Below are 22,185 nucleotides of genomic sequence, written 5' to 3'. Positions count from 1 at the left end.
AATAAGCATTTATTAGGCTCCTACCATATACCAAACACTAGATACAAAGAAAGGCAAAAGGCAGTTCCTGTCCTCAAGGAGTTTACAATCTAAGGGCTTTTCAGGGGAGAAGACAGCTTGGGTATACAAAGGGCAGTTCCCTGTTCAACCATTCTCCTACCATAACACTAAAGAAGATTCATTACTATCTGCTTTGTCTCAGGTCCCTCAGGATCACCAGACCTTTTCATTTTCCCTACACTTCCTTTATGTGTTGTTTTTCCCTTTTGCAATTGAGTTCTTTGAGGACAGAGACAACTTTATCCTGCTATTTGGATCCCCTCTGCTTCACACACAGAGCTCTTTGCGTGTTTCAAGTGCTTCTCATTTAGTCACGTGTGACTCTTTTTTACCCCTTTTGGGGTTTTCTTGGCAGAGACTCAAGTGGTTTGCCATTGTTCTCCAGTTCATTTTACAGATGAGGAAACTAAGGCAAACTGGGTTCAGTGAGTTGTCCAGGGTCACACAACTAGTACATTTCTTAGACTGGATTTGAACTTGGGAAGATGAATCTTCCTGCCCCTAGGCCCACTGTGCACTGTGGGGCATGAGGCTTTTAATTCATTTATTTATCACTTCAAAAACAGCAGAGGATTATCGAGGAGTGAGGGCCATCCTATATTTTTCATTTGCCTAACAGATGACCATGGACAAAGAAATAAGCCTGGTAGTCAGCCTGAATGTTAAGCCTCCCTCATGTAGTAAGACGTTTCCAGACAACAGAAATAGCCTGTTCCTGGAACTGTCCTTGCTTCTTTTCCATTTTAAAGTGACTTTCCACATTAAAGTGACTTTGCTCTTACCTGCATAGCCCTCTAAAAGTCAAGGTCACTTCCCTTCCATGAAGTTTTGGATGGGGACCTTGGTGGAAGATGTCACCTACCAAAAAACATGAATGGCAAACCTCTTTTAATTAGCTGCCCTACTTTGCTGTAAGCCTGGATCACCCAATTCAAAGTGTTTTTTTTTGTCAAATTATAATTTAAAACTATCAGTAACTACCTGAACAAAGAGTTCAAAATTATTAATAATCAGGGATGTGGTTGTCACCTCATACCTTCAAACTGAAGGTCTTGGTGTAAGAGAACACACATTAAATTCATTGCTGGTAGAGCACTGAAGTAGTATAACTCTTCTAGATGAAGTTGGGGCTTAGATAAGAAAAAGTACCAAGTTATTCATACCCTATGGGCCCATACTTGGGATTGTACCCCAAGATTAATGATAACAAGAAAATAACCATTAGTTCAAGAATGTTACTAGTAGAATTATTTGTGAGAACAAAAAAGCTAGGAAAAAATATATTCCCTCACACTGGAATGACTTAAGAAATTACTGTAATGAATGGAATAGAATATTAATGTACCATGAAGAATGATGTCTATGAGGAATTTGGAGAAACATGGGAAAGACTATGTGAAATGATGCAGAATAAAATAAGAATTAGAGCCAAAAGAACAATATAAGCATTGTAAGTAAAATCAGCAACAAAATGTGGTGAAATACAGTGGTCATTGTTAGTACCCTACTCTCAAAATGAAAGGTAATTTATTACCTTAGCCTTCAAATTCTGTTTATAATCAAATACATACTAATGGAAGGATATTATACTGGAGAATGGTAATCAGGAAAAGGAATTTTGGTTTAGATCAGTGATTTTTAAGCCGGGGGAGAAATTTTTTTTATAATTGCATTTCATATACAGTTAAAGTCCTTTGTAATTATAGGCATCTTATTTATTATATTATTTATGTTACTTATTTTTAATTTTAATTTAATTTTGTTACATCAGGTTTCCAAAGGAGTCTATGGCATGCAAAAAGATTAAGACCCCTTGCTCTAAGCAGTCACCAGGAATACACTTTACAAAGAATTTTGTATGGATGTTTGTTAAAAGGGAGTTGCTATGTCCAAATAAAATATATCATTAACTATAAAAAATATATATTTTGTCAGCTAGGTGGTACAAAGTATAGAGCACCAGCCCTGGAATCAGGAGGACCTGAATTCAAATTCATCCTCAGATACTTAATTACCTAGCTGTGTGACCTTAGGCAAGTCATTTAACCCCTATTGCCTTGCAAAAACCAAAAAGAAAGAAATCAATTCATGGTAAAACGGACTGTTTCTTGAATAGCAGGTGAGCCATTGTGGCAACATAGCATCATCAAATACACACTTTCATTTTTTAAAAATGAAAATTTGAAAATGTATTATATTCAGGTAAAAGATATGTGGCGGCAGGGGGAGTATAACCACATACTTTTTGGGAGGGGTAGAAAACATTTTATTTATTTTTAAATAGATTTTATTTTTTCCAATGACAAGTAGAGACAATTTTTAACATTTTTGTTTAAAAATTTAAATTCTAAATTTTCCCTCCTCCCCCTTCTCTCTTCCTAAAAAGATAATAGGCAATATATATACAATCATGCAAAACATATTTCCATATTAGTCATTAACAACAGACTTTTAATGTACTGAACATTTTTTACTATTAATCCTTAGTATACTGCCCATACTTTACCTCAGTGATGAACCATCCTTCGTCAGCCACTAATGTCAGAGGAGACACAAATTTGCCTTTCTTGTAATGAAACCTGGTGGGAATTTCCTCTTTCTCGTAGACTGTCATGTGTTCTACAAGCTTCAGTTTGTTAGCTACCTACCAAGGAAACCAAAGAATAACGTTTTAAATTGTCCCTGATTTTTAATGAGCAATTGAGATCTTAAAATGGACAATTGTAATCTTCACTGGATCATCACAATCTGTCTAATTTCACAAAGAAGATACCATTTGTAAAGAACATAAGAAAATTGTTTCTATCAGTGTCCACAGAAGGTACAGGGGTACTGAGGAAGCAACTACTCCTCAACTGAAGCATAAGTGCATTTGGAAGTCACAATCTAAGGCAAGGGGTAGGAAAGGTTTCCTTGCCTTGGATCAAGGTGCAGGTGACCTATGCTTTCCTAATTGTATCTATAAATGCGTGTGTATGTGTGTGTCTATAAATATACTCTAGGACCTGTCTTAATTCATTCCTTTGATCTATATAAATGTATATCATCCACACAATTGAATATTTTAAGTGATATTTTCTGATTTATAATTGTGTTTATTAGAAAAGGACTAGGTTGTTAAGGTCTTTGAACACCAAATAGGGGATAGGGGAGGAATATGGTTTAATCTGAACTTTAGAAAGATCACTTTGGTGGCTGAATGGAGTAGAAAAGAGACCCAAGGCAGGAAGATTCACCAGTAGATCATTGCGATAGTCTAGATTTCAGGGCTTATACCAGCCTGGTAGCAGTGTCAGAAGACAGAATGGGCTTTATTTGGGAGATGATGCAAAGGCTACATTAGCAGGTCTTAGTAACAGATTGGATATGAAGGGATGACAAGTATTAAGGAGGCAAGGATGAGTCAGATTGTGATCCTGAGGACTGGGAAGATGCCACTGCCCTTTACAGTGATGGGGAATTTAGGAATGAAAATGACTTTAGGGCAAAAATAATGAGTTTAAAAATGTGTACCAAAAATCCAGGCTGAGATGTCTGCATAGTAGTTGGGGAAGTGATGTTGGGAGAACAGGGAGCAGAGAGGTTGGGGCAGGGTAGAGTGATTTGAGAATCATCAACATAGAGATGGTAATTAAATCCATGGAAACTGAGGAGATCACCAAGTGAAATGAATGGGGGGCAGGGAGAAGAGGGCCCAGAATGGAACCCTGTGAGACACCTATGGTGAGAGGGTTGTCTGGATGAGGATACAGACTGAGGAGTGGTCAGATTGGTAGGAAGAGAATCAGGAGGAATATCAGTGTCCCTCAAAACTATTCAGTGTCTATCACAATAACTGCTATATACTAGATGCTTAATAAATATTTATTGTCTTTAATTAAACTCTCACTATTGACTATTATCTTATTTTGAATTTTATTATTTTATTTTTAAAGTTTATTAATTTATATTTTTATTATTTTATTATATATTTATTATCAAGACTATTAATTATAATCAAGACTATTATCTAAATTAGTAAAACTTCCACTATGTTCCAGACCCTGCACTAGATATTAGTGATTCAGGTACAAAAGCAAGAAATTCCTTGACTTTAGGGAGGCTACAACACATATGGGAAAATGGTGACCAGAGAATTTTGAACTAGGTAGTCATAAGATTTGTGAATGGAGTTCTTGCTCCATGGGGGAGAATAGGAAAGAAATCAAATGAACTCATAGCATAGATTCATGTAAAAATCTCTGTTGGAAAACTGCAAAATTTAGTAAAATTCTCTCGAGGGGTTTTATTTTTTCAGTTTTTATCAAATGATTTCAATTTAAATAGAAATTCCTCTGTAACTAAAATGGAAATTTCCAGCATACAGTCCTTGAGTTTTCCTAGACAAGCAATATAAACTTCTGTTTCATAAGCTCTTGGACTTGTAAGTTGTTATGTGTGGAAGTCTGATTTGGTTTTGGATCGAGGTTTATTTATGAAAATCTGCTTTGTCGTTAAATCTTCCTTGCACTCTTTGGGTTTATAGTGATCTCTGGCTACTAGGCTTGAGGCTTTTTTCCTTGTTGAAATGAAGTTCATAAGATGGTGCCAATAGTCTTTAAAGTTTTAAAGTGTGTTTTATGATAAGTAATGGTTTTGAGTAGCTGAAGGTAGAGAGGCTGGTAGCCAGAGGTATGATCTTATTGGATATAAAGAAGGTAAGGTCTTACATCCAAAGTAAAATCTAAGGAAGGGTCAACCCATTTTTTTCCATCTTTGTCTTGGCTCATGCTGTAGCCCACAAGAAGGTAGATAAATTGTGTGCCTAAAACTTTGTCTCAGTCAAACTACTTTGGAGAATTGTGTTCATTTTGGCTGGTACCATTTGGTTTAAAAATAACTAGAAAGAATGTTCTGGAAGACAAGCTGATGATGATGATGATGATAGTAATAATAATGAGGAGGAAGAGCATTTATATAATGTGTTGAGGTGGCTACAATGATTAACCCTTCTGTTTTCTACATATGGAAATGTCCCCTGACTGGCAAATGCAGTGCATAAGCAAGTGCATAAGACTCATGGGAGGAAGTCAATGGTACACTGGTTCATTTATGAATGGGTCCCTCCAATAATCCAGTGAATCTGGGATTACATAAATGGACTTCCTTCCTCCACCTATGTGACCCCTATTTCTGTTGACCCATAAATCTGCCTTCCTTCCATTCTTTCAACAAGACATGTAACCTTATGGAGCAAATATGTCCATCAGTTATTATTTTGTCTCATTGCAGTAGAGGCCTATTTTTTCTATATTTTGATGTTCATCCTTAGTGTTGAAGAGTACCGATAACATCATGGATGATGCTTATGAATTCAAGTGAGACACAAAGTCATCAGCCTCACTCTTCATGAGTCATGGAAGTTCAGTGGTAGGACAAAAGTCAAGATGACTGTCAATAACCCTGGGATACAGTGGATGATCTTGGTGTCTTTGATGTCTGACCAAACTCTAAGCACTCCTCAGTCTTTATGGCCATTGAAACAAATTGTTCTCATCTGACTGTTCTGCCCAGGGAAGTTTTCACTTGTATAAGGCAAACATCCCCCTAACTCACCAACAGTTTTGATGCCAGGTGGTTACCACTTTATCTGGTTTAACCTGTTTCCTGAGATAGTTTACTGGAGTGTGGCTGCTGTGAATGCTACAACTTCTTGAAGCCACAGGTGAGAATTGGGTGCCAGGTGAACAGCAAAGTTCCTCCTGTGACATCCTTTATACCACTTTCCTAAAGAGATCACAAAATCCTAAAATGCCTTTCTCTGGTTGGTGGACTGGAGTGATTGGGGATTATTCAACTAGTGACATAAAATCAGTCAGCTATGTAAGTCCATTCTTTAATACCAGTTAAAATAAGTGGATTAATGAAAAGCAGAATATTACAAAATTTTAGAATGCAATTCCTTCAAGAGGCAACTTTTGTGTCATACTTGAATAGTCTAGCCCACAGAATCATAGAATCTCAAAATTCAAAAAGGTTATTTGGTTTTATTCATACCTGAACAAGAATCCCTTCTACAATATCCTAGACAAGTAGTCACCTAGACTCCCTCAGTATCACCTCCCAAAACAGGCTACTTCACTTCTGGACAGCTCTAATCATTAGAGAGTTTTTCTTGATATTAAATCAAAATTTACCTCCTTCCATCTTCTATCCCATTGCTTCTGGTTCTGCCTTCTCTGGTTCCAAATCAAACAAGTCTAATCTGTCTTTTATTTCATTGAATTCACCTACTTGAAAATACATCCCCTTCATACCTTGCCCATTCTTTTCTTCTCTAGGCAGAATATTCTGATTTTCTATAAAGACTGTCTTTCTGTACCTGCCCCCCCCCAATAGGCTGGTTTGGCTATTATACACCAGTACTGAATAAAGCATGAAAATAACTTTAATGCCTCTTCTTCTATCTTCAGATACTGATGCAACTTAAAGGCTAATACCTAGAACATAACCCATCTATATCCCCCTGCTTACAAATACTTTGCTATCAGAAATGATTAAAGTAGTAAAAGAGAACCCCTCTACTCCCCTACCACCAATATAATACTTCTTGCCTCTGAATGTTTTCTCGGTACTGGCCAAAGGCTCACAACAGGACCCCGGTCCTTCATTTGTAGCAGATCACTGAGGTTAATGTGTTTCTTCAGTTCAATCACTTTGTCCATCCAGAAAATATCGGTCATTCCATGATCAGAGAAGAGAATGACATTTATGGCATCTTGAAGCCCCCTCTCCTGTTGAATTGATGGAGACAATGGTTATAATCAGAAGAGTAATACTAAGATATTTTAATTTTTAAAATGGTAAATATTGTTAGCTATAACCCATATGAAATCTCTTTGTAGCCCTCCAGAATGTTTAAGAGAATAAAATAAATATAACAAATATGGAATTGTATTTTACATGACTACACATGTATAACCTATATAAAATTCCTTGTCTTTTCTATGAGGGGGGAGTGGAAGGAAGGTTGAAATTAAAAAATTTGAGGGGCGGCTAGGTGGTGCAGTGGATAAAGCACCGGCCCTGGAGTCGGGAGTACCTGGGTTCAAATCCGGTCTCAGACAGTTAATAATTACCTAGCTGTGTGGCCTTGGGCAAGACACTTAGCCCCATTTGCCTTGCCAAAAACAAAAGAAATAAAAAAATTTGGAATCAATATTTTACAAAACAAATGTTAAAAATTTTTACATGAAATTGGAAAAAATAGACTATTTAAGAATTTAAGGAATAAATAAAACCTCTATGTGGTAAACTGGGAAACAAAAGAGTTATAAAACGGTCTTTAGACTAAAAAGTTTGAGATGCTATTCCTGATTCTCCTAATTGCTAGTGCCTTCCCTAGAGTGATTATCTCCTATTTATCATATAAATGTATATGCATGTATTTATACATTTATATTATTATCCTATCTTTTTATTATATTTAATATATGCTTATATCATTATATTATATATCATATTAATATACATTAATTTCATATAATTATATATTACATGTTTGTCTCCCTCATTAGACTGTGAGCCTGGAAACTGTCTTTTTTTTTTTTTGGCAAGGCAATGGGGTCAAGTGGCTTGCCCAAGGCCACACAGCTAGGTAATTATTAAGTGTCTGAGGCCGGATTTGAACTCATGTACTCCCGACTCCAGGGCCGGTGCTCTATCCACTGCACCAACTAGCTGCCCCCTGGAAACTGTCTTTTGCCCTTTCCCCCCAAATATCCCTAGCACTCAGTACTATGCTTAATAAATAGAAGTTATTTAATTAGTGCTTATTTATTGATTGATTTAAATAGTCCTGGTTTCATGATTTTTTCTTTTCAAAAAACTTTGAAATATCTCTTATCAAAGTAGCATATCTCAACAAATCTTGAAGCAGGATATGCAACAATCATCATCTCAGATTTATAGTTGAAGAAATGAGACAGAAGTAGAGTTTTTAAGGGGGTTGCTCTAAGGTCACCTAGCTAGTGAATGATAAGAGTTGGGCAAGTCATGGCAACTGACTCCCAGTCCTGTGAGCTTCCTACCACACTAGATCAACTGGGTTGCCCATAAGTCCTGAATCAGGTCTCTTGGTGAAGTCTTAGAATTATGTAGCTAAGGCTCATATAAATATTAGGGTCATGACTGGATATCAACAGCCTTTGCTTCCTGGATGTTCATCCTTTGAATGAAGGAAAGAAAACTTTCAAAAGTCCTGTTGAGCTATAGCATGCAACCCACTAGCATGCACACACTGGCTTTTGTTGCTTTAACACTTACCATACAGGGAGCTAATAAAGAGAGAGACTGTTGAAGTAATGGGACAGTCAAGAAGACAAAAAAAGAGTAAGGAGAAAGAAAGATGGACAGCTGACACACATTTTTCTTTGTTTTAGGTCACCTGGATCCACTTGAGCATATGTTGGAGAATGGTATCCACAGCTCTAAGGGCATTTTTCCTCTGAGTCGATGAAGGACCATAATGATGTCCTTCTACATCAATGCGTTCATAATAGATAGCAGCCAGATCTATCTTGCCATTCCTGGAGTTGCAACAGAAAGAGAAAGGTGAAGCCCTTCTGTATTCAATTATTTTATCATTTATTTCTTGAGGGTGGACAAGGGCTTTAAATATCCATTCAAGTTTTTGGATGCCTTATCTTAAGGGCATTCTGAGTCCTTGCTGACTAAGCCAGTGGACCATAGTCTATGGCACAGTTTACCATATGAAAATATGGACCCAGTGGCAAACTAACATCAGAGGAGAATTGTCCAACTAGCTGTTATGGCTCGGGTCCAGACTGGTGGGTCACAACAATTTATGAAACTATCTCCCAAGGAATTAGTAGCTGAGATCTGTATTGAAGAAGGGAGAAAGTTGCTGAAAAGCAGGAAATCACAGCTATTTTTAAAGTAAACATTTCTAGAATATATTCTGAAGGATAAGGTTAAAAATGATAACTTCAATCATGACTCAGCATACTAAAGTAAAGTACTGAGCATATAGGAGGTACTTAATAAATGCTTACTTTTTACTTACTCTCACTTCCCCAATCTCTGCCTTCCTGACTCAAGGTCTAGTTCTTTTAGAGCTTTTTTTTTTTTTTGGAAAGGCAATCGGGTTAAGTAACTTGTCCAAGGTCACACAGGCAATTATGAAGTGCCTGAGGTCATATTTGAACTAAGGTCCTCCTGACTCCAGAGCTGGTGTTCTCTATTCACTGCACCAGCTAACTGCCCCATGGTCTAGTTCTTTATCCAGTTCACTTCCCTTAGAGTTATCTCCTAGGCATCACTTTCCTCCATTATAAATAAAGGGATTAGGGTAGATGGCTTCTGAACTCCCTTTCTAATCTAAATGTAAGATTCCAGGATCCTATGAATTCTAAATGAGGGGGTAAACTCTAATTGAGGGGAATGGACTAGGAGTTTCTAAAGCTTTTCTAGCTCAAAAACTGTGATACTAGATCGTTGCAGTCCAGAAAAATCTCAATATGCAAGTAGTCACTTTTTTAAAAGAATGGTTTCTTTTTAAAATTTTTATTTACCCAATTATAAAGATAGTTTTTCAACATTCATTTTTATAGTTTTCTTCCTCACACCTTTCCCACTCCCTATCCTAAGATAACAAGCAATCTGATATATATGCACAATTATGTTACATATGTTTCTATATTAGTAAAGGTAGGAAAGAAGAATCAGAACAAAAGGAAGAAACATGAGAAAGAAAACCTATTTTTTTTTAAAAAAATCAAAAATAGTATGCTTTGCTCTGCGTTCAAATTTCATTTTCTTCCTCTGGATTGTAGAGTATTTTCCATCACTCTCTTCCCAAGAAGAGCTAAGTCTATCATATTGATCATCACATTGCTGCTTTTAGAGTACACAATGTTCTTCTGGTTCTGTTTACTTCCCTCAGCATCAATTCATGTAAGTCTTTCTAGGTTTTTCTGAAATCCACCCAAGCAGCCACTTCTAATTAGCTACTGTTTCTTCATTCCTGGACTTTAAATGGGGATGAAAGGTAGGATCTCTGCATGGGTTGGCTTCTCTCAAGATGTTTTCTCCAGTACCTTGAATTATCTGCAGAATGAACTGGAAATGAATATATGGAATAAACTCAGACACTTTGCTTTCTGTTGGTTCCCACTGGCCAAGTGCTAGGCCAGCAAATCTGTATGGTCTGGTAAGTAACTCCCAAGTATTTAGTGGAGGTAAGGGCTGAGCTAAGCTGGGCAGATCCATTTGGGGCTCCCACTTGTACTGGAATGCTCAGACAAGCAATATCAGGGCTGCTACAAGGTTTTCCAACTCTTGACTGTATAAACCCAGAAGCTAAAGAAAAAAAGGAGTAAAGAGAGGGTCTCCTCACTTTAGCCATTTCCCCCAAGAGCTATTTGCAGTTTTTCCCATGAAAGGTTACAACTAGAAGACAAAGCATGGGACACAGTATGGTATTCCTGGGATTTTCAACAACCTCTCTAGAAATTTCTGTACCAGTCTGCCTCTATTTCTTATTTCTTCTGCTCTAAGACACTCCCTGCTTCTCTGTCCTTAGCCCAGTCAGATTCAGATTCCTGCTCCCATCCTGCCTGTTGACAGCTCCTCAAGTCTTTTTTTTATCATCCCTTTTCACCCTTTGTTCTCCTTACTCCTTCACCACTTTTTATTTGTCCTGCCTTCTGGAATAAAACATGAAGATAAAACAAAAATATCCTGGTCTTTTTCCTCCCCACCAAATATTCTTCCTTAAGGGATCATAAAGAAACCCCCTTTATGGGAATGAGACATCTTAGATTCCCCAGGATTGACTGCCCCGATTTCAAATTTCTCATTTGTGCATCAGAAAGGAAAAAAAAGTCCCAAATACAGCCAAATTTCTTAATTATTGAGTCATAGATTTAGAGCTGAAGGTGAGTTCAGGGGTCATCTAGTTTGACCCATTCATTTTATAGAAGAGGACATTGAGGTCTACAGAGATTAAGTGAGCTCAATAAGCATTTAACCACCTCCATATACAAAGATAAAGAAAGGTAGGATTTGGAAAAGACAATGAGTTATTGTACTGGGAGTTATTCTTTAGTAAGGAGTTTTAATACTATTCTTTTGGAGGAGCTTGGATATTTAATGGGAATGTATGCGTGTACATCCATATATAGTAAAGCAAGTTTATGGAAGTGAGCATAAGAAATTCATAAAAATAAGGAAAAACTTGGATGAATTGATACAAAGTAACCAGTAACAATATACATTAATTATTACATTATTGTAGATGAAAGGAATGAGAACATTAAAAAAAACTTGCTGTTGATATCCATTGTTTTTCACATCACATATTCCCTGCTATAGTCCTACCCCCACTCCCCAATCTAAAAGGCCATCCTTTTTAATTAAGAAGAAAAAAATAATTCAATGTATAGAAACTCAAAATATGGAACATTATAGGTAATATTGCATGCCTAAGGTCCCTCTGACCTTTACAAGGAAATTCTCTTTCTTTTGGGACCTTAGTTATGGTAATTTAGAAGTATTTAAAGAAGGATAGACAAGCTGAATATTGGGGAATTGAAATGACTGAAGGTAGCCCTGGAGAAGCCAAATCCCCCCCCCCGGCTTTAGAGGAGGAAGACCATGCTGCATTTACTATGAGAAAGCTGTTATGTGAGTTGATTTTGCTTAACTGTTTTCCCTTGTTACAAAGGAAAATTCATTTGGTGATAAAACAAATAACTATCTGGAAATAAATTTGATGTAAAAACAGAAAGGCTCAATAACACTCTTAAAAGTGAAAGAAAATTAGGCTTATAGGTTTTGTCACAGTCTTCTGAGGACTCCTCATGACATCGAAGCAAACCTAGGTTCTTGAAAGTTATTCTGGTTATATACAAGCTTTGAGAGAGTCTACAAGCTGGAGGTTCTTTGAATAAAGTATCTGGGAATAAGTAGTAAGGGTAATTATGTGAGAATGACAAAGCAAAGAGATTTGCCACCAAAAGACTAGTCAACACATCATGAATTCTTTAACCACAACAACTCATTAAAATGTCTGCTTAGATAAGGAGGAATTTTGATCCTCATTAGTGGGCAGCATCCACTCTGACAAAACTGTGTGTTCTTGAAGTGTTGAAATATGCTGTTTGGTGCCTCCAATAATAGGCATCTATGAAATAATTTGCAAAAGTTTTTCCCCATGGTTCCATGGAAGTTGTGTCTAAAGTGAAAGTTTATTTATCATTAGTCTGATTGATAGAATCCGCCTAGTTAATCAATTAATTAATGATTAATCAACCAGCATTTAAATTTCTGCTCTGTGCCAGGGACTATTTGAGGCATCCAGGAATCCAAAGATAGTAGTCTCTGTTTTCTTAGAGCTTTACATTCTAGCAAGAGAGAAAATGTTCATATTAATCATCAAGCACTTATTAAGCTTTTAATGTCTAGCAAGCACTGGTCAAGCTGTTCTTCAAACAAGACATTTTCCTGGCTGCCCCACATACTTGGAACGTTCTTCTTCCTCATTTCTGCCTTCCAGTTTCCCTGACTTCCATCAAGGCCCTGCCAAAATCCTGCCTTCTTCCTGATTTCCTTTTATTTTAATGCCTTCCCTCAATTGTTTATCTCCAGTTTATTATACACATGCACACATCTTATTTGTACACTGCTGTTTTCATGTTGTTGCCCCTATCAGACTGTAAGCTCCCTGAAAGAAGGGACTGTCTTTTGTCTTTCTTTGTATCTCCAATATATGCACTTAAAAATACAGTTGAAATTGTGGTAGCCTCTGGGGATATCAAAAACTCCGGCAAAAACCCAACTCTTAAACCTTGCTTTCAAGGAGCTCCCATTTCATCAGGGAAGATTACAAATACTTATACAAATATATTGTTGTTGGTTATTCATATCCAACTCTTTATGACCCCATTTGGTATTATTTTGGCAAAGATATTGGAGTAGATTGTCATTTCCTTCTCCAGCTCATTTTGAGACTGAGGCAAACTGGCTTAAGAGACTTGCCAGGGTCACACAGCTAATAAGTGTCTTAGCTCAGATTTGAACTCCAGAAGATGAGGCTAATATCTAACTTTTTTTTTGAGTCATGGTAGATGAAGGTAGCTTGGAAATGACCCTGGACTAGGGAAGATAGGGAAAGGGAGCAGAAATATCAAACTCTTCCATTCACCCTGATTTCATACAAAGTCTAACTTTGACTTTGCATTTGAATCATTCTTTTCCTCTCTTTGAGTAATTGTGAACAATCACTCTATAAATAAACATATAGGACTGTTTTCTTTGGAGAGGAGAGTTCAGAGGTGGAGCCTGAAAAAAAATTAAGTAATCTTCTATTCTCAGACCTTAGGGGTTGTGATTTGAAAAGTATTTCCTTAGAAAAACTAAAGATTTTGTATTTCCAAATGAACATAGGTAAGAAATGAAAATAAGGAGGGATTATATCTTTTCATGTTGTAGAGGCTACCACAGCATCCCATGAAGAGGAGGGGGTTCCAAGGCTCAAGGACTGCTCTACATGAGAAGCTAATAGAGGAAGAAGAATTAGGTGAGGGGTGGAATGGGTAAGGAGCAAAATAACTTGATAGCTAAATGATTCATTTCACAACTACCAACATTATACATTGATTTTAGGACATTTAAAATTCTTTGGCAATAAACAAATTTCCTGTTCTTTTAGGAACCCACCCTGGGAAAAGTTACATGTGAAATAAGGATCAGTGGATTTAAAGCTAGAAAAGATCACAAAATTCTCCCCTCCCCACTTTATCAGAAGAGGAAACTCAAACCAAGAAAGGGTAAATGACTTGCCCAAGGTCATATATAAAGCAAAGGTCATAAAAGCAAGAGTTCAGTTGAGTTACCTTCTCTTTTCAAATTTTAAATATGTAAAGTGGGCTGGGAAGAGAATGTCCAAGGAGCCCTGTGAGTAGAAGCATGTGCAGTGAATGCATTTTGCTAATGATATAATTCCCACATGAGCTTCAGAGTATCTCCCACCTATATATCACCTATTTCAGTTACTTGCAGAGCAGGCACTTAACAAGCCTTGTTTGAATGAGAAGACAAGGGCTAGAGGAAACTCTCTAGTGGGGATAGAGGCTTTATGCCTTTATTTTCCAATCAAGGCACTGCTATGTTGCCTATGAATGTTGCCTTGTTGGTTCTTCCATCTTTGTTTTGTCTATTTTTTCCCTGTCTTAGATGAAGTGGAGAAGACAGGTCTACAACTTAGCATTGTCAATAGGTCAGGAAATAGGGTCAACCAAAGGTCCAGGAGGTTATGGTTCACCAGCACAGCTAGTGAGAACCAATCCAGCAGTGAACTCACCCTGAAACCAACTTATCAGATCCTTCAAGAAAGTATTCATCTATTGGTTTTGCTACATCCAGAAGTGAACCCATTAAGTGAACATAGTGGTAGCCCTTTCATATCATAGGTATCAGGGGTGTAGTACCCTTGCAATTTAAAAAGCCCATGTAAAATTTTTCACCCTCCCATCATAAATATAAATTATTAATATATTAAAATATAAAACATGTTGATATTATATAATATTAAACATATATTTATGTATTTCTAAACTTTTTCTGTGTTATCTACTGTCTTCATGTATTGTTTGTAACTACCACAAACTCCCTCTCCCCCCAAAAACATTCTCATCTAATTTCTTATGCCAACTTGCATATGTCAAAGTTATGATATAGAAGGAATAATTGTGATGCTTTGTAGAAATTGCTGTAGATTTGAGTCAACTCTTCCCAGGGAATGAGATTAGGGGAGAATATACTCTGCGATGTTAGGAGAAAATATTTTGAAACTTCAGTTTTTATATTTTTCCAGTAAATATACTTTCATAAATCTGACTAAAGTTAATGGGTTAAATGATAATGGGACACTAAATAACGGAGGCTATCTATGATATAAGGGAGATCCTAAGCATAACTGTTGACTGATATTAAGAAAAACACACTAAAATGGAAACCTGAGCACCAGTCCTAGAGAAAGTCCTAGAACCCAGAATAGGAAATATAGCTTTGTGCTGGGAGACCTGACTCATCATTGTAAGTGTAGGTCAGGATGAGGATCACCAGATCTTTAGATGGAATACCTATATTTACTACATCCTGTTCTTTGTATAAGGAACATGCATTCCTGCAAATGGTCAGAAGTTACAATTTACTGGATAGTAAATTCAGAAATTTCTCACTAATATTTTCCATAAGTCACGTAGTTTCTCTGCATCTCAGTTTACTTAACTATATATGGAAAAATACTATAGCATAGGTCTCAGAAGATCACAGAGCTAGAAATGGGACTACCTTAGAGAATATCTAATCCAACTCCTACATTTTACAAATAAGAAAACTGAGGCCTCGGGAGGTCACCCTAGGTGACATAGGTAGTTATTTTTTCAGAAGTAGGATTTGAATCCAGGATTTTGAGAGGAAAGCATTGTATACATGTGAAACATATGATTATTACGATATCTAAAAATGTCACTAGGACACACTCTTTAGTGACATGCTGTTTTAACTCATGTTCTGGGATATTCCAGGGGATAGGTAAATATGGGGGATAGATCAGAGTATGGTGGAAAGAGCACTTGATTTCAAAAATCAGAGGGTTCAAATCCTAGTTTTGCCAGATACTACCTATGTGACCTTGGTTAAATAATTTCCTTTCTCTGGGTCCCAGTTTTTTCATAGTGGTAGATGACCTCAAAAGTCCTTTCCAGCTCTAAATCTATGATGCTCTGAAACACTAGTTTCCACTTAAGTAAACTTCATCATGACATAAAATGAAAACTATGTGGCCTATCTCTAACAAACATTACTCCATCCTCATCAACAAACTGCAATAGACATTATTTGGGTGCTGCTCACAGATGATATTATTTTTATTCATTGTTAATTCTCTTTCTGAGTCTCTAGAGAACTGAGATCAAGTGATTATAGAATCCCATAAGTTAATGATTATATGGTATAAACCATTCAGCATGTCTCCTCTATGAGATTTCCTGACACAGTAGCAAACTTTCTGAATATCTTTGTCCCTTACTCCCCATAAGACCTTGTTCATATCACTTATTAGACATCAGGTTTCTCATTTATAAAGTGAAGGGTTTGTTTAGACAGCCCACCATGCCGATACCTTTGAAACAGAGACTTTCCTTTGCCATATTGAAATTGGTTACAAAGAAGCAAAATTTCCTTGACATTGTTCCCTTGATCCTTATACCTCAGTCATTTATCAGGTAAGTGAAAATTTAAAGCTTCACAATATATTAGTCCCAGGAACATTTGTATTCTGAGGACAGAGTAGGAGTAACAGAAGGAAGTTTTATATATAGTTACAAATAGACTATATATAAATATATTAAATATAGATTTAGACTCTGTAGTTATATAGATGGATACATAGATGAATGGATGGATGGATGAATTGATAGATGGATGGATAGACAGACAGACAGGCAGACAGACAGATAGATAGATAGAGTTAGATTCTATGTAAAAAAAAACTTTCTAGTATACCCAAAGAGCCCCAAGCTTGGAATAAGAAAGACTTGAGTTCAAATCCAGATTTAGAAATTTAATAGTTATGTGACTATATCAGTTATTTAACCTCTTAGTCCCAGTTTCCCCATCTGTAGAAAGGAGAAAATATTAGTGCTCAACTTCAAGGGTTAGTATGAGGTTCAAATGAAAGAATATATGAAAAATATTTTGCAAACCCAAAACATAAGCTGTAATTATCAATACCTATCAATACTTATCAATACCAATGCCAGATAATCTAATTGAACAAAATATAGCCCTTAAGATACCTTCAGAATGAGAATGGTACAATAGCAAATAAATAGAACTGCATTAACAGGTTATATTAACAACAACAATAATAATGACAAACAACAAACTTAGGGCATCTAAGTAGCACTGTGGCTAGAGTACCAATCCTGGAGTCAGGAGGATCTGAGTTCAAATCCAAACACAGACAACTTACTAGTTGAGTGACCCTAGGATAAGTCACTTCAACCCAAATTTCTCAGGATTGTAATGTAATGTCTGGAAAAGTATTGGATATTCTTTCATTGTTGGTCATTAAAACTGGACTGGATGATCACTTGGGTTATTCACATATGTCAGTTGGATCAACTGACTCTGGAGTCCTTTCCACTCATCTATTCTATGATATTAGAACTGGGGGGGGGTGTCTTAGAAATCATCTAATCACAGCCTGTCTTTTATTTTTTGGCTTATTACACTTGAGTTCATGGCTGAATATGGAAAAAGTCCAGTCTGGTGTTACCATACATTGATACAAATGGAAACTTCCCTTAAATCCCAAATAAAATTTCAAATTTTAAGGAATCTTTTTTTCCAGTACTCATAATTTTAGTGCCTCCCTCCTTTGATTATTTCTTTTTTACCCTGCAGATAGCTTGTTTTTTCCTATTTGTTTGCTTGTTGTTTCCCTCTGAGGATCAGAACTGTCTTTTGCCTCTGTATGAGGAGAGTGCTTGTCACATAATAGGCTCTTTTTTTTTTAGGTTTTTTGCAAGGCAAATGGGGTTAAGTGGCTTGCCCAAGGCCACACAGCTAGGTAATTAGTAAGTGTCTGAGACCGGATTTGAACCCAGGTACTCCTGACTCCAAGGCTGGTGCTTTATCCACTACACCACCTAGCCGCCCACATAATAGGCTCTTAATAAATGATTATTGACTGTTGAATTTCACAAGCAGAGGCCATCACTCATGATGAGACTACGCAGTCATTGATGAAGCTCTAGAAAATAGTTCTGGGAGAATTCTGGAGATTTTACTGTGATACATCCTAGTCATTTCTGGACATTTTGATATTTAATTAATTTAATTTAATTAATTAATGTAAGCTTCTAATTCGCTCCTTATCAATATCAGGCAATGGTTACAAGTTCAGGAATGAAGATGCCCCTAAAAGATGCCCCCAAATCTGAGAAATCTGTGGCCCTCAAGTGGTATTGATCTAACTTTTCTATTTGAATGTTCCTCTACTCACCAGGCAATTTGCAAGGGCCTGGGGCTCTAGCCTGTTCAGAGTTAAGCAAAGTCAGAGTCACCAGGTGTTTTTCACATGAACCTGGATCATATCACAACTCAGCTCATTTGTAACTGCATGGCAGAATTCGGAAAGATGGGTGCAAATGCCTGCAGATATGTTACTAGTTATTTATAGCCTTGAGGTCCTGGAGATCAGCTGGGAACACGTGTGACCATCATGAGCTAACTTTCCTGAGCATCTCTGGTGCTTCTAGTCTGGTTTCCTAGGATCTTCTATTTGAAAAGAAGTTTGTACAGGGAGAATTATGCCTATGTATCATGTCCTTTCTCTGATTCTTTTTCGCTATGAGGAGGTCTTTAAAGTGCCTTGAGATGCAGCAGGAGACAGTGGAAAGAAAAATAAATTTGAACTCTGAGGAACAGGATTTAAAGTTGTTCAACCTCAGGGACCTCAATATCTTAATCTGTAAAATGAGGGAGCTGGACTAGATGACCTCTAAAGTCCATTTAAGCCCCAAGTATTAAGCTTGGAAAATATCTCATGAAATATTTAGTAGTATGTTTGATAGTAGCAAAAGCAAAGCAAAACAAACCAAACTTCTAAAGTGGCTGTCCATAAATTGGGAAATAGTTGAACTAGGTAGAATATACGAATTTGATGGAGTATTATTACTTCATTAGTAAATAAGAAAATATGGGGAAAAGTTGTATGAAATGATATAGAAGGAAGTGAGCAGAAGAACTAAGCATATTCAGTATTCAAAGGCAACTGAATCCTGTTTGATTGTAATGTCCAATTTTGAAAAAAAAACTGATGTTGAAATACTTCTCTCACCACAGCAGAGAGGAAAGGGACCATGGATACAGATTGAGATACACAGTATCAGATGAGGCCATTTTGTCATTTGGTTTTGATTATATATTTTCTGTTTCAAGGGAGGGATTCAATGCTGGAATAGAAAGGAGTTGCTTCAGTATTAAAACAAAAACAAAACCTCTTTTTATAAAATGGAGGAAAAAAACTAGTTGGAAGAAGGAAGAAGTGATTAAGGAAGTTTGTCCCTCTTTCTCTTCTTCCTTCTTTCTTTTATTCCCTTCTTCATTCCTTCAATTTTTTCCTTCATTCCCTCCCTTTTTCCTTCACTCTTTTTCATTCTTCCTTTCTTCCTTGCCTTCCTTCCTCACCTTCTTCCTCCCTTACTCCTTTCCTTCCTCTCTTTCTCCCTACCTTCCCTCCCTTTCTATTCCTCCCTCCATCTTCTTTTCATTTTTTCCTTCTGTTCTCTCTCCCTTCCTTCCTCTCTTCCTTTCTCCCTTTTCCTCCCTCTCTTTTTTCTTCCTTCCCTCCTTTTCCTGCCTTTCCTTGTTATTTTTCCTTCCCTTCTTTCCTTCCCTTTCCAGTCCCTATTTTACTTTTTTTTTGTCTATGTGTCTAGAGCAGGTAAAGAAGTCTTCTTTCTCTCCCAGACTCTTATTCCTCTTTCTTTGGAGGAAGAGAGGAGGGATAAAAGAATCTGAAATCAGGAGACAGCTCCCCGTGACCCATGTGAAGAACCATTTCATAGTCTTTAATTTCCTTTTATTGGCATTAGCAGCTGCTGAAGCTCTGGGCCCCTGGATGAATGAGCTTTTGATAGGTTTTTCAGTATTCTGGAGCTTGACAAAAGAACAGCTTGCAGGACCCATATTTCCATAGCGCCATCATTCCTTGACCAGACCTTTTGTGAAGCTGGATGTCTGCTGGGACGAGACTTTAAGCCAACTGCCTGGATAGTTTCCAGTCAGCTTAGCCAGCCAAACCTGGCAGCAGTGAAGCATATGATGACAGCCTCTCTCCTCCAGCCCCACTGAACCAATAATGTGCTGATTGATGCTCATTTCTCCAGGACAGCCTGGGGCGTGGGCCCAGTGGGCTTTCTTAGGAATTCTGGAACCATGAGCCTGGTGCTGCTGTTAAGACATGGTCTGCATAGCCCAAGTAGCAGGAGTTCTTTCATAAATGCTGATTGTTCAGGCTGTCTGACAAGTACACAGTAAAGACAAGTGAGGGGCAGGGGGGTTGGTGGGAGAGTTGGTGTGAGCTTGTAGAAAGACAGTTGCATCTGCGATGAAGAGATGGATTAGAAAAGGTCTTGGGTTCGAATGCTGTGTGACCAAAGGCAAGGCACTTAACCTCTCTGAATCTCAGTGGACCAACCTGTAAAATGACCATGATAATGCCTGTAGTACCAGCCTGACAGGCTGTAAGGAAAGTAAATGACTCAAAAGTCAGTTATTTGCTGGTATGAAACTGAGTTCAGACAATGCTCTAGAATGTAATGTGAAAGAAATGATGAGCAAAATCTGGGAAAGAAGATGCGGAACCCAGAGATTCAGTTGGATTTCACGTCAGGTCAGGTTATATCAGACAAACCTCATTTTCTTCTTTGACAGAGTCTGGTAAGATTGATAAGGCAGAGGAGTCATACACACAAGAGCATATGTATGATTTTATAATACATATATGTGTGTGTGTGTGTGTGTGTGTGTGTGTGTGTTTGAAAGTTGAACAAATGAAAACAATGGGGGGCAGTGGTTCAATAATGTGATTGATAGATGTTACTGGGAAATTTAATCAATGAAATCTTAGGTTATATGATACAAGTTATAGCGTCCTAAGATGCCCTGATCTGATCACATCTAGAGCAGTGCTATCCAATCTTACTATAAAAGTTTTTATTGAAACAACAGACGATATATTTTAATTTGCCATTTTAGTGAGAGCTCTTTGGTAGCTCGGCTTTGTTTACTAAAGCAGGCCACATAAAATTTCCCTGCAGGCTGCATGCAGGCAGCTCGCATTTGGGGTTGCCCTGATATAGTAATTGTGATCAGTTTTGAATTTCACATTTTATGAATGGCATCATTGACTTGCTACAGAATGGTGACATGGATGTGTTAGATCTGGTTGTTGAGAATTGATTTTTACATTATTAGCGTGAGCATTTATACTTCAGAAATTGGCAAATGCTTCAAATCAAGGCTTGATTTATTATTTTATTGACTATCTAAGCTTTAAAAATTGATGGAGAAAACTAACATAAATTAAACTTAAATGTGTGTTCTATGTACTTTTTTTTGAGACTTGGTTGTTAAACATTTATCAGCACATTTTTTGGGAGAAGGACCTTCATTATATGTCATATGAAGGCCAGGATGTTTAACTTGGAGAAAAGAAGACTTGAGAGAGAAGGCTGGAATGCATGAGAGTTGTTTTTAAATATCTGAAGGACTATTGTGCAGAAGGAAGATTTAGATTTATTCAATTTGGAGCTGTTGGCAGTTAGTTAGTATTATCATTACCATCCAAGGTTACACAATTATAATATCTAGTTAATATGATAAAATGATCTCCATTACTGTGTTAAAGAAGAGTATTGCCCCTCCCTTCCCAAGCACCATATGTTTGCAGTAAGCAAGAGGGAAAAAATAAGCTTTGACAGGCAGAACTCCTTGGTGCCTCTCAAATAACATAGCTCATGCATAAAATAGTAAGTGTGATAACAACTAGTTTCTATGAACACTATTCTTACAATAAACCTATGAGGTTAGTGGTATGTTCTTATTATTCGTCTTAGCCACACAAGCTAGGATACAAGTTCAGAAAGTTAAGTGACTTCCCCCATCACCCAGTTGAGAAAGGGACAGAGTTGAGATGAGAGCACCGTTCTCCTAACTGCCCGCTCAGTTCTGCTTCTACCACACCACACTGCCTTATGGGGCCAGTATGGTATTGGACCTGTATGGAAACAAATAGGCAGGGCCATCAGTGGAGCACATAAGGTCACAGATTTAGAACTGAAAGAGTCTTTAGACATAATTTAATCTAGCACATCTTATAAATAAGAGGAGTGAGGCCCAGAGGAGCAGTAACTACTAAGGTCACAAGGTGGCAAAAGACAAAACCAGGATTCAAACCACTTCTTCTGCCTTTCATAATAATTTCCCTTCTCTCTAGGGCATATATTGCCTTGTCCATCCTCCAGGCATCCTAAAATACAGAGAGAAGGA

The 22,185-nt window shown here is 37.2% G+C and overlaps 1 protein-coding gene across 3 annotated transcripts in view; it reads right to left on the bottom strand.

Moving 5' to 3' along the window:
• Positions 1-22,185, bottom strand: part of ENPP6 (ectonucleotide pyrophosphatase/phosphodiesterase 6) — a 170,081-nt gene that overhangs the window by 41,699 nt on the left and 106,197 nt on the right. For all 3 annotated transcript variants that reach the window (XM_074228901.1, XM_074228899.1, XM_074228900.1), the window contains 3 exons: positions 8,486-8,627; positions 6,654-6,833; positions 2,567-2,704 (listed from right to left, as the gene is read on the bottom strand). In XM_074228901.1, the coding sequence (XP_074085002.1) occupies positions 2,567-2,704; positions 6,654-6,833; positions 8,486-8,627 (460 nt within the window). The remainder of the gene's footprint in view (positions 1-2,566; positions 2,705-6,653; positions 6,834-8,485; positions 8,628-22,185) is intronic.

This window comes from Macrotis lagotis, chromosome 3 (assembly GCF_037893015.1).
Source record: "Macrotis lagotis isolate mMagLag1 chromosome 3, bilby.v1.9.chrom.fasta, whole genome shotgun sequence".
In the NCBI taxonomy this organism is placed as follows: domain Eukaryota; kingdom Metazoa; phylum Chordata; class Mammalia; order Peramelemorphia; family Peramelidae; genus Macrotis; species Macrotis lagotis.
Note: the sequence above shows the minus strand (reverse complement) of the source record. Positions and strands in the feature narration are given on the sequence as shown.